This window comes from Epargyreus clarus, unplaced genomic scaffold (assembly GCF_041222505.1).
Source record: "Epargyreus clarus isolate Ecla_fem2 unplaced genomic scaffold, WU_Ecla_fem_2.2 ptg000005l, whole genome shotgun sequence".
Taxonomy (NCBI): domain Eukaryota; kingdom Metazoa; phylum Arthropoda; class Insecta; order Lepidoptera; family Hesperiidae; genus Epargyreus; species Epargyreus clarus.
The window spans coordinates 6544691-6558614 of record NW_027332213.1 but is presented as its reverse complement, the minus strand read 5'-3'; the positions used below and the strand labels follow the sequence as shown (position 1 = coordinate 6558614).

General features: G+C 30.8%; 3 protein-coding genes across 3 annotated transcripts; 2 read left to right on the top strand and 1 right to left on the bottom strand.

Moving 5' to 3' along the window:
- The first annotated feature begins 817 nt into the window (after positions 1-817).
- LOC140757811 (chymotrypsin-1) lies at positions 818-2569 on the top strand. The gene is made up of 5 exons (XM_073093682.1): positions 818-845; positions 1096-1246; positions 1492-1735; positions 1894-2040; positions 2361-2569. Exons 1-5 carry the CDS (start codon positions 818-820, stop codon positions 2505-2507), a joined length of 717 nt encoding a protein of 238 aa, XP_072949783.1. The 3' UTR covers positions 2508-2569.
- Positions 2569-8278, bottom strand: LOC140757810 (uncharacterized). Its single transcript, XM_073093681.1, has 12 exons — positions 8189-8278; positions 7426-7773; positions 6885-7313; positions 6482-6820; positions 5825-6131; positions 4424-5551; positions 4276-4352; positions 4017-4187; positions 3790-3928; positions 3509-3705; positions 3311-3430; positions 2569-3034 (listed from the first exon to the last, which is right to left on the bottom strand). The coding sequence occupies exons 1-12, from the start codon at positions 8276-8278 to the stop codon at positions 2834-2836; spliced, it is 3546 nt and encodes a 1181-aa protein (XP_072949782.1). The 3' UTR covers positions 2569-2833.
- Positions 8279-9996: 1718 nt separating this feature from the next.
- Positions 9997-13835, top strand: LOC140757809 (uncharacterized). The gene is made up of 5 exons (XM_073093679.1): positions 9997-10049; positions 12406-12700; positions 12931-13040; positions 13337-13430; positions 13542-13835. Exons 1-5 carry the CDS (start codon positions 9997-9999, stop codon positions 13833-13835), a joined length of 846 nt encoding a protein of 281 aa, XP_072949780.1.
- The last annotated feature ends 89 nt before the right edge of the window (positions 13836-13924 follow it).

Genomic DNA, 13924 nt, shown 5'->3' with positions numbered 1-13924 from the left:
TAATTGCCACATTGTTTGACTAGTATCTAATCGATGCGAATCAGTTGTTAAATTTAATTAGGCACTTAATGAGGCAATTACCATCATCCATTTAAATCAAATGACTGCTACTTGATTACTACAACTACTACTGATTGTCTTTCAACATTCACAGCCACACTAGGATTCCTTGTATCGTGGGTGCTATGGGTATAGAGGTACACACAGAGACAGATACACAAACACCTAGTCCCAGAAATAGAAACCGAAATTCATCATTTAGATTTCTATGTACGTATGTAATATGCATGTAAAATATTGGGAGGTAACTTATCTAATTTTGAAGGTGGTAGAACTCTTTGTGGCTCGACTCCGGCAGCACCACCGCCACACCTATTTCTGCCTTATAACAGCGGCGTTAAGGGCTGCTGTGTTCTGGTCTGAAGGGTGTGGTAAGGGAGACATACTTTTACGAGGCGTTCCAGCTTAGTCCTCAGGGGTAGCGGCGCATCTGTGGCCGACCTCAGGTAGGAATATCTAATCCTATCTGGGGTTGATTACAGATGTCCATGGGCTGCAGTAAACACTTACCATCAGGTGGACTGATTGCTCGTCTGCTACTCCTATATTATAAAAAAAATGTGCCAATTGAAAATAGCCTCAGTAATCCTTCCTGGTTTTAAACCAAGGACTTATAGGAGTATCTACTACATATTTGCATAAATTTTATTACTATAAACATGCATGATTAAAAGGTTTTATCAATTTTCAATTGAAAAGAAATACTTACCTATGTATCATTATTATAGCTAAAATTATGAAGTAATTAAAGATAAAAATGGAGATTGAAGCACTGATTCATATAAGTAGGTATTTATCTAACAATTTAATTGTGACTATAGTTTGATATCAATAAAATTTGTTATACTTTTCTTGTTGTATTAGAAGGACGTTTCTAAAATGCATATTGTATATTTTTTGTGTCTTGTTTTCTTGACCTGTTTGGGGACCACTAAAGGTTTTAAAGTTTATATATTATGACTTAGTGCATAAAGTGCGTAATAGATATCTGTACTTATATTGCGATGTTATTTTAACATTTATAGTGTGTTTTAGGGAGTTCTTTGAGAATAGTTGGTGGTTATGAAGCACCGCCTGAGTTTGGACTGTTTCATGTATCGCTGCAAAACTTAACAGGACATCACGTTTGCGGAGGTGCAGTCATTTCACCGGGGGATCTAGTTACTGCAGCTCATTGTGTACTTGGGTATGTATAAGGTATTTTTCTATCTATTAGTTATCTTACGGTTATTTAAGAAGTAATTTTTCTATCTGTTCTTATCGTATAGATGTATACCCTAAATTTATTTCTTCGTAAACAAAAAATAAGTTAAATAGGTAATTGAGATATTTAGAGGTAGCCTATTCAGCTATTTACGAGAACCTTTTCCTATTATGTACCTACTTACGATCGTTTATGTACCCATAATGTGCCTTGTTTCGTATTTTCAGGGCTGAACCTCAATACATCAAAGTTATTGTAGGAACGACCAATTTGGATCAAGGAGGACATCAGTATGATGTGCAATCTATTTTAATTCATAGCGAGTACAATATAAGTGTCAGGCAAAATGATATAGCCATTGTAAGAATTAAAGGAATGTTCGATTTGCGAAGTGTACGAATATTACACTTGGGTACAAAAAAATTACAAGAAGGAGATCCAGTTGTATTGACGGGTTTTGGTGCTCAAGAGGTGAGATGCGCTAAACAAATAGTGTTTGTGAAAATAATATATTAAGATTGTAGAAAATATTAATAAACCTGTTACTATTGAGATATGAAATACCATTTGTAAAATGTAGAGTGTTCTGTAAAGTTTTTAGTGTTCTCAACAAATGATTTTCTATACAGCCGAACGGAGAATCAAGCCGTCGAATGCATATTTTGAATCTAACCGTGTTTGACCAAGATATATGCAATTTCGCAATGCGTTACTCGAGACAAGTAACAGATCGTATGTTCTGCACATTTACAAGGGTGGGACAAGGGACATGTCATGTAAGTATATTTAAATTCTGTTTATATTCATCGTTTCATTTGTAAATATTTTTTAGTTTAAATAACTTTCAGTTTAGAAGATCAGACCCTATTTTTAACATTTACTGGCAAAAAGTATTACTGGCAAAAAAAAAAAAAATTCTGAAGACGAATCTTCATTCTTTTCATTCATTCTTTAATAACTTGAGGAAAAACAGCGCAATAAAATCTTAAAATGCGTCGCGCAATAGGTTATTGTTTTTTTGCATTTTCAGAGCTGCAGCCACAATAGTACTAGATACAGAAGATTAAAGGTTTATAATTTGTGTTGTATCTTTCAGGGTGATTCCGGTGGTCCACTGACTTGGAAAAACGAGCTCGTTGGAATCGTATCGTGGGGTATACCATGTGCTATTGGTTTCCCAGATGTTCACACAAGAATCAGTTCGTATATCCCCTGGATACGTTATGCTATTAGAAATATGTAGACCATTAATATATTATATGGATTAGGTACTTAGGAATAATATATTTATTTGAAACAAATTATTAACTTCTTTCAATTGAAAATACAATTCAAAATTTCTTTATTTCATTGGTTTCTTGAACAGCTTAATTTTTTGCATATCGACCTGAAAATTATATTGTATTAATTAAAATCAATAATCGATGTTACTTGCCTAATAAAGTTGATTTAGTTTGAAGCAAATGTAAATTCCCGAATTCCTGTCAAAATTTTCATTTTGAGAGGTAGTACCTATATGCGTTGTTTGTATGATTATTTTATTTTAAGTAGAATACCTATTCTTATTAGTTAATACAAATATACGTTTAAAATCTGAACTGCATTTACCTCATATTTATTTGAATCCCTCTTTAGTTCCATCATAACTGCCATAACAGGTCTACCGTGAGCACATTGGAATGGCGTCTTACATTTTGCCAATTCAAGTATAAGCTCTTGGCAGTTCTCCTTCGACAACCTATCTCCAAATTTTAATGCGTATCTACAGGCCTAAGAAACAGAATTAGAAGAGACAAAATATTCGATATAAAGTGAGTCATTTGAATAATTTATAAAATAATATAAGTAACAAAGATTATGAGCACAACTTCAGAAGTGTCGTATGTAAGTGTTTACTCATAGTTAGTACTCATGTAGATTACATTATTAAATAATTTAATCCAAGTCACAATAAGAATTAACTTGTATAAATATTTACGTAGTATGTAAGATAAATTTATTTCAATAAATCTATTTATTCAATAAATTATGTCTTATTTTCCTTACCTCACTAAATACAAGATTCATAATAGAGCGAGGGTATAGAGACGCGTTGCCTTTAAGACATTTAATAGCATTTATTTGTTCAGTAATCAAATTTCTAACAGCTCTTAAAACAGTATCCGGCTAAAAAAATACAAAATGATGATTATTATTTTTAACTCATCAAAAATAAAAAAGAGAATGAATATGTAAAACATTTACCGGTCTAGGATTTTTGCCAATAATTGCTTCAGGCACGGAATTCACAAGAATTTCGCAATTGTCAATGACTGTCCACCCTAAACCACATTGAATAAACTTATCTTTATGATTATGCAGATAAAGTATCTCGTCCTTAGAGACCTTCACAAAAACTTTTTCTATTGTAACACTTCTCCAATTATTGCCGTTAAAGTAGTCTATGAAACAAAATATTTTACATTTTGATAAAAGTTTGATAAACGCACAAATGAAGTATTGTTTTTAAAGATTATAATCTTTACATTCCAGATTAGTCTCAAGTCTGATCCTTTCATGGACAGCATGCTGGTCAAACAATACAAAGAATTCCGATGAATCATGTCCTTGTGACTTAGCAAGAATTATAGCTGCAATAAATTTACTGTCAACTTGGCTTAAAACCTGAAGAATAAACGAATCCGTTATAATTAAATGTGTATGATTATTATATGAGGGTAAAAAAAGAAAGTGTTAATCGAGTAGATACAACTTTTGCCTCTGCCAAAGAATCTGCTACGAAAATAAGATTTGCATTATTTTTTTTTAGTTTGTCAGTAACTTTTCCTATAGGTCCTGTTGTAAGATCTTTCACGCTTTGTACTTTTGGCTCAAAAATCTTTGTATTTATTTCTACGTCTTTTGCAAAATTATTATAAACGGTCTGCAAAAAAAGAAAATATATATATAGAACTTCATTATATAATATTAATATTATTAATATACATTTTGAATTTGTAATGCAGACTTACATCCTCGTAGTATTCTGTATCCAAGTTATACGAACAAATATTTTTTGAGAAAACATTTTTAAATATCGGAGATGTTCCTAAAAAAAGATATAATAATAACAGTTTATGGAAATTTTCTAATGGAATTCACTTAAATCATTTCACGTACCCTTTGGCATAAATCGATGTCTACTTATCAATTCAAAGTTATTAATTAACTTATCTTGTAATATAGAAGCTTCATTTTCAACTAATTCTTCTTCATCTTTATCCTGATCATTAAATTCCTCGTCAAATATTGCTATATCATCAATATCTCCATCGTTACTATTAATTTGTTGCATAGCTATAAATCCTTCTTGATTCAAATGTTTATTTGTAGAAATATCTATCTTTAGATTATTAATATAATTATCATTTGAAAAATCGCAATTTTGGAGTTCCGGCGTATTTATATCACTTTTTTCATCACACTTTGCCATATATAAGGAATCGTTATTCTTATTTATGCCGAATGTATCATTGAATTCCTCAGCAAGCTTATCACTGCCAGTAATGATATTTTCACATATGTCTAATGGTTCGACAGGTTCCTCAATACGAGATGTATTTGGAGTCTCGGATATAATTACATTCATTTTGTTATTAGTTAAATTATTGTTTTTCAAACTAGTCTCCACTTCTATATCAGAACTGCCAGTTTTGTCATTATAGCTTATGGTTTTATCTTTTCTAGTTTCGACAGTATCGTCTAATAAATTATTTCGATCTTTGTGCCTACATAATACTTGTGATGAACTATGAATTGAATCAACTAGAATTGTGTATGTGCTTTCAATCTTGAAATTAACTTCGTAATTTGCCTGTTTCATGCATTTATTTTGCAATTTAATCTTATTTTGGTCGTGATTATTCGATATATATTTCATATCCTTTAAAATTTGGTTACGAATCTTTTTAGAGATTTCTATTATATCGCTCTCTTGATATGTATCAACAGAAAAATTAGTATCTAGCACTTCTTGCTTATATTTATTGAGCATCTTATAATAAGCACTAAAATCTCCTTTTCTCAAACTTTTTGCTTTAAACTGAATCCTAGGTTTGGTATTTTCTTCTGCATTTGTTCGAAAACCTCTTTTATTTGTTTTTGCAGGAGCAATAAAATTATCTTTCGATTGCTTAAGAATGTGTAAATTTCGATATTTCTTATCATCAGACACAACATGATTTTTGATGTTATATTTGTGGCTCTCATATGTAAGTTTAGATGCAAAATGACTAGTTTGATAAATATCTAAAAAAATACACATAAGACACTACACTTAAAGTTACATAAAATCAACAAGTACACAAACACGCAAATCCAGTACCTAAATTTATTGTAATGTGCCCGGGGTTCAAACCAGGGGTAGTGACAACAGTGAAATGTGATGAGAACAGAAGAACATTAATTTAATTAATACCAGAATTCCATAACTTATGCGTTACCGCCCGTGAAGACTAAATTTAGATGATCGATTCAAATATTTTATTGTTGATATTAATGAATGTATATAAAAATGAATACCTATGCGTGTGTTTTCTTGTTGTGTTTTCATATCTTGTGGCGTTTTCAATATCGTTTGAAGCAAATCATATGTTTTCGTTTTTTCTATTATGGGTTTAGGTTGTAAAACCTCAATAGCGTTTTGTTTCATAATTTTTTCACATCCCTTGATAGTAGTTGGATTTTCACTATCAGCTTCTTTTTCAATTGATAATATGTCTATATCTTGGTTCATAATTGCTTCATTGACTTTATAGTATTTTAAGTTCATTAAATCTTTTATATTGGACGATATTTCTTTACATCTTCTTTTAATCGTATCAGTATCCTTCTTAAATACTTCAATGAGATTATCAACTTTTTTACATTTACATTTTAAGGTTCGTTTGGCTTTGTCAATTTTCGGATTATGTTTAATTTTTGTCACATTCTTTGTTGACTTTGAATGTTTTGAAATACCGTTTTTTAATTGGGTTCTTTTACTTATTTTATTTTTAGGTGAATTAATCTTATTATTAACGTTATTAATAAAACGATATGGTGCATTCGTTTTTGATTTTGCTAAAGAAATTGTTAGGTCTTTTTTCTTTTTTCTCTTGATGTGTTTTCCTGAAAAAAAAAAAAAATTAGCTGCACACTTTTCGTGTATTTTATTATTTGCTTCTTTAAATTTCTAACCTTACCTTTCACTCCATTTTGCATCTGAGATACTCTTAATTTTTTGTTTATATAGCTCCCTAAGAATTTTTCTACTATATTTTTAACTTCATTCCTTGTTTCTTCTATATTTTTAGCTTGTTTGTGTTTTTGATTGTTTGTGTTTATCAAATTAATATCACCATTATAGAATTGGACAAGTTTTTCTATTAACTTTTTAATTTCTGTCCAATCTTTAAATTCAATGGTTGTTTGTTTCCCAGAATAGACAGTATCATATTCAAAATATGGACAAGTTAAAAATAGAAAATAAAACGGGACAGATTGACATCCAACATAATTATCTTCGTCGTAGTTTCCCTATAAAAAGAAGATTAAAATATACAACTTTTTATAACACCTAAAACTTTAAGTATGTACATACCTTCGTTTTAATCTTCTTTCTGTTCGCCCGTGTTAAACCCAGTGTTTTCGAAAGCTTACGATTAATTAATTCATGCAGATTAGAATGATAAATGAATTTATTATTTATATAGATCCATTGATGTTTTTTGAGCTCGTTCTCTTTGCGTCCAATAAAGGCTTTAACTTTATACTCATTTTTTTGGACTTGAAGTTCTTGCATGTCGTTTAAATCAATTTCAAATAGTGATTTAAAAGTTTGATGAATATCTCTATTTTTATGTATTTTAAAAAGTATTTCGTTATTAGAGTCATCTCTTAAACTTATTGAGACATTATTGAAAACTAGTAGCAAGTGTTCTAACAAGATTTTTATTTCTTGTAGTTGCGTGAATGAATTTATACATTTTCTTTGAATGTTAAGATTAAATAGAAAACCATTGATTTCGACCTGCAAATTATGTTATTTTGAATACAGTCATGGTTTAAAAATATAACATCAAGAATACAAAAATAATTGTATCGCAAAGTAGAATTGTAGGTACTATATATAAAAGCCTTACCGTTGTTCCCTTTGAAGGTCTCATTGTTACTTCACGACATTCATTTTCTTTTCCTTCAAAAAATGTTTTAAGCCAAGTTTTATTAGAATTTGCACGTCTTGATGTTATTTTTACAGTTTCTGATACTTCAATTATATTCGCTAGAGACTGGCCTTGATAACCGAATGTATTAGGAGCTGCTTTCAAATTATTAACATCCATAAGCTTACTAGTAGCATACCGTTCTCCAAGAAGTTTGAAGTCTTCATTTTTTATACCATTGCCGTTGTCGACAACTTGTATCCAATTCTTTTGTATATGGACTCTTATTGCTATAGAAGTTGATTCGGCATCCAATGAATTGTATACCTATATTTTAAGATGAATGAAGTACAGTGATTACTGATTACCTATACGATACGATGATATATCCTATGTTAGCTAAGATCACATTACACCTAAATTAGAAGTACCTACAGATAATTTTAATTATTTTCGGATTATAGACATGCGGTATGACATATTGCTTGTTATGGCAATAACTACCTGATATACTATGTTTAGTTAGTATTTCGATGTAAAAAATATAAATAAGTAAATAAATAAATTATTGATTATAATTACATTTTTAACAATTTTTACGAAAGAACTATTTGTTCAAACATCAAATCATTTTTCCTTTCAAAAGAGGGAGTAACTACGAATTTTGCCTTATCTTTTTTTCGTTGTCGTCACGAGAATTGTTATAAAGATAAACTATAAATAACACATACGTCATACTTACTAGTTCTTCAATAGCACTTTTGTAGTTACTGATTCGCGCCGATGCATTTAATAAAGATTGTACGTTACTGGGTATCTTCTGTACGGCCATTGTGATAGATATTATAATAACAAAATTTAAGTTAAGTAAGATTAATTTAAGTTTAGTGTGGTTTTATTGTTAAGTTTTATAAAATTACAAAGCTTCATTAAACTGTCAAAATATTACGCAAAGAAACTTTTATAACTTCTTACGATGGCTTAAATCTGACATAACGTGTCCGGATACAACTTCTTTTGTTTTTTTTATTTCTTTATTCTTATTTATTATTCTTCTCTTAATTTTGGCAACCAGTAATAAAAATGTTTACTAATTTTATGTAATGGATATAATTTATTCATTAAACATGTAAGGCATTACTTTTTTATCGCAATTAAATAGAATAAGTACCTAATAATTATAAAATATAAAACAAGACAAAAATTTCATTCTCGTCTTTTGTTTTTTTTTTTGTTTTCCAGTATTTGTAGCTTCTTTGTACTGAAAATAATTTCTACAGCTATGGATCAGTATCGGGACCTTGAAAAAGGGCGGGGTAAAACCGTTACTCTGAAATCGCTGCGCGTTGGCTTATGAAGGTTATCAACTTTTAAGAAACTTATGAAGTAGATTCGCAACATATTGGTATTCGGACGATGATTCGTCTCAACCTTACATTTTTGAGCAAGCCTGTGTATCGAACTCGGACTTTCGCTGTCGTACTTTTACCTTATGTACTGTACATAGAGATTGACGACCCGCGTGGCAGAACGGTCACTATGCCGGTCTGACGCGCAGAGGGTCCCGGGTTCAATCCCCGACCAGACAGATTTCTAAATGATGAATTTAGATTTCTGTTTCTGGGTCTGGGTGTTTGTGTATTTGTCTCTGTGTGTGTCCATAGCAGCCACGATACAGGTAATCCTAGTGTGGGGCTGTGAGTGTAGAAAGCGTTAAGTGTTAAGTAAGTTTATAATGTCACATTTGTATGAAATACAAGATATAATCTGGATTAAACAATCCTTTGGGAATGTTTGTCTAAACATAATTATAAACATTGGTAAAGGTGTAAAATTAATTACACAATTACAAAATAATAGAGTAGGTCAAGATTTTATTAAAGTCCCACGTTAGGATTCCCTATTTAGTGGGTACCGTACACTCACATAGACGAATACACAAACACCCAGACCCAGAACAGAAATCGACATTTATCATTTAGATAGCTATCTGTCTGACCGGGGATCGAACCCGGAACCCTTTGCGTGTCAGACTGCTATGATGACCGCTCTGCCACGCGGATCGTCAAATAATTGCTTTCAATTAATTGTAAAATTACTTCCACGGCGGCATATCAAAGCTACAAATACGAATTAAAAGCCGTACCGATTCTATGATCGATAATAACTAACACGCTATTGAGTTTTAATGAATGGACATCGATTGCTTATTCAGCCCTGAACTACCTGAAATACACATGTTGGATACGATAAGTAACGAAGTGACAGTGGACCGCGACGGATATCTGTCCTCGTTTAGATTTCAAATCGATTTTCATTCGAATGTAAATAATTAAACGAACGCCTGAGAATTTGAAAATAGAACTGTGTTGATTTTTTTCTTTTAAAACTATTATTACGCACTATTCATAATATACTTACTTAATATTTAAAAAGTAAAAACTGTGTCTAGGAACCATCAATTAATATAAAAATCTTGGTCGTAATTTAAAATTTATTTCTTCAAAAGGCAGTACGCTATGAACTTCTTTTATGTGTATTGGTTAAAACATGAGTGATTTATTGGAAGAAGAAATAAGACTATTTTGGGAGTACGTGAAACGGTGAGTATTTGAAGTACTTATTTTACCTTTTCTTAAAATTTTAAATATAGAACAAGTCTATTCTGTGTCTATTGTCTGTGGTCGATTATAGATAGTTGTTTTTTAAAATTAAAACATTGCGTATAATTTACACAGATAATTGTATTACCGATATGCAACAAAAAGGTTTCTGAGATAAATGTTTCTGTTTTCGAAACGCTACCCTACCGATGACTAATAGATAAGTTCATTTTTTTCTTGCAACATAATCAATAGGCATTGCATTCTTCATGACTCATGTTTTTTTTTTATTATTTTAGCAATGTTTATTAATAACATGATAACAATACATTTTATGCCAAAATGTATGTACTCATTTCTAGTCTAGATTTTCTTATATTATAACATTTACCTATTATGTATTATTTATTTGCTGTTTTAAATACGTTGAATTGTTTATATTTGTCGCGATAATATTCTTCTTAATATAGTATACCTATCATAAAACTACAAAATGATGACATTATTATTTATTGCAATATTGTTTTTTTTTTTGATTTAGATATTATGAAATTGTTTTATTGTATGTGGTGTTTAGTAATTTCGGAAATGAGGTATTCCAACTTACTCTTAGGGATAGTTAATGCCGAACCTCAATAAGGAAACCTATCCTATCTATTGATGTGATGTATTATGTATATTCATAAAAACAATCATAATTCACAAAAATGTCCAAATTGTAAATAAACTTTTATCATTTTACCAAAATCATACTAAATTGTTTAGGTTTATTCGTATTATGGAAAAGGTGGCATGGAATCGATATGAGGTAGGTATTATGAAGTAGAAAAATATAGGTCATTTCAGATACCACGAGGCTGATTGCCATTGCGTGACTGGTAACTGAGTCGCTTGACTAGAGTATAAATAATGTACTTAGGAACTTATTTGTTCTTTGTTTATAGTATTTTGTTAAGTCTATTATATTTAAAAGAATATCTGAAACAGTTCAGACTCATCGTCCCACACTAAGAATCCCTATGCCGTATATGTCATTAACACGCACAAAGACGAGTAGATAAACATCCAGACCCAGAATTAAAATCTAAATATATTATTTAGATATCTGCTTGATCCGGAATTGAATCCAGGACCCAGGAAATATATCATAGTTCCGCATTTTTTATTAACCCCTGGCTGTAATTTACTTTTCAATTGAAAGGACATGAAATGAAAAAGTTCTTTTATAACAATACAATTTACACAAGCATTTGCTTTTTGTATTACGTACTAGTAATACATTAGTAAAATCACTATTTTTTCATGAATAGGACCAATAAAGAAAATTATTTCCGGTTTAATTGGAAATCAGCAATAACCGAATACAAATTGGAAATAGCAGTTTATGGGATAGTAGGTCGCTTTTGGTAGAGGAAGTGAATTTTCATGAAAATTATTTAGTTTCGACATGATATTGCATCTTTTACAACAATGGATTTCATTTAGACCTATATAAATATAAACATAACTATTGGTCGCAACCCTTTTTATGTTCCACTGTTGGATACCGGCATCTCTTCAAAATAAGAGGGTCCTAAAGTATGCTCTAAAATGGTCAAAAAAGTGGTTATCAAGCAGTGAAAAGGCAGCCGAAAAGGTTTAACGAGTGCTTCTATTAATATCCGGGATATAAACACTATGATGTTTAGTCCCTACCGATCACCTATCTAACTCTTAACAGCTGCTAATGTCGCGCAATTTCGTTTATCTGTTAAGATCTACATAAGACGCCACTCATTTATGTTTTAATTTATTTGTGACTTTTATTTATGACTATGCACGCTTCCATAATTCACAAATAAAAGAAATTAAAACATAAATGTGTTGATGTATATCAACATCAATGTGTATAAGAGAGATGCGTATTGGGGTTCATCCTAGCACATTCCGAAGCTTTGACGAATCTTTTATCTTTCGGGTTCACCGTATTTCGAGTACGTCGCCGAATCCATTATTGCAAAACAATGAACTGAAGATAAGTTAGCCACCGTGGATATGGAGTTTTGTACTCGGTGTATTCCTATAAATAGTGTAAGGGAAGTTTGAAACTACATCAGTTCTTCCAAGGATTCAAACAGTGCAGTAAAGAGAACAAAAGCTTCAGGGTAAGTTTTAACATTGTCTATATTTTTTAACATCATATACAATTTAATAGTTTGTTATTTTCGTGTCGACTTGAGTCATATTCCATACTAGAGTATTTTTTTACTTTTAAATTTGTATTTTTAATATTTTGTAATTTAATAAATGTTATGGTCTGACAAGGACTACTACTTTAACATAAATATTTTTGTCTCATTTTTTTTCAGATGTTCAGGTTAATCCTAACTTTAGCGTTTGCGGCAAGTATAAGCGCAGCTGCGGAAGCATCACCACCTTATGGTTTATTAGACAAACTCTCCACTGTTAAACCGGACGGCAGTGATCCTATTGATCCTCATGCGATTTATAAGAAACAAATTGGACCACAAGAACATCATCCCATATACAGATTAGAAGAACATAAGAATGAAGGAAGGGCTAGAATAGAACCAGTCAAACCTGTAGGACCTGTTGTGAGACATGATATGTTGGCAGATGAGCCTGCATCTACAGGAGAAAATGATAGAGTTGTAAGTAAATATAATATATATCATGCAAAATTAATATTTAAAAATTGTACCAATAGAAAAAGTAAATCCGATAAATTATTTTCGTCTACTTCTTTGTATGATAATGTAAAGTATGAAGTCAATATATATTATTTCTGCTTAGACATAGTAAATTTTTATTCATAAAAAGTACAGAAGCATTCAGTTTTTACATAACCTATAAATAAATTTGTTTATTTATTTATTTCCAGGACAATTCTGCTGCATCAAACTATGGTTATGGTAATCCAGTAGAAGTGGCGTACCCCGACATTCCCTACGCTCCTGGCTATGGATATGGTCCTGATTATGGTGCTAATAGGTAAATGACTTAAATCAATAACTATCTTCATCCTTAACACGTGACGTGTATATCATTGTAGATAATGCAATATTATATAATAAAATAATATAATGTATTAAGTTTAACCAAATATGAATTATTTCATAAACGTTTGGTTTATTATTTGTCTAATTTTAACAGTTATTTTTGTTTTTATTTATGTCTAGTAAGTTGAGTTTACTTAGAGAGAATACCAAATCAAAAATTACTTTAAAAATTATTTAAATCATTATATTGTAAAATGTATTCATTCCATATCACGTTTTCTGTTTCAGTTATGATCTCTACAGGAATAACCCTAATGACTACCTTATGGAACCCGATACATCTACCGTCGGCCTGCTTTGGAGCCAAGTACCTGATTCTAGGGTATTTATATTTTTCTACTAAGTTTAATTATATTTCGTCATATGCATGTCTTATTTTTCAAATTTTTTGAGTCTTTTAAGATTTGAATGTAATTTTTATTTTTTGTTTCAGCAAATTGTTGGGTACGTCGGCAGGACTTTTATCTGGATAATGAACAGTATGTTTGTCCTCTTTCTCGGTTCTATGTTTACCGTTGGCATTTGTTCTTATACCAATTTGTGCTCAATAACATTCAACGGCGTTGGGCCCATCCATGAAGAGATGAGATCTTTAATAACTCCAGAAAGACTAGAAAAAATCAGCCATGCGGCCAACTTCGTTAAAACGGCAATAGATAAATATCAGAAGATACAAAAGGTTACTGACACCGTATCTACAAGAAGACGACGTGCTCTTTTCAATTAAAGTCTACTTGTACTACTTGTTTAGCTTAATACTTATTTACCAAAATTATGATATTTTAATAAATTACTTACTATTATTATGAATTGATT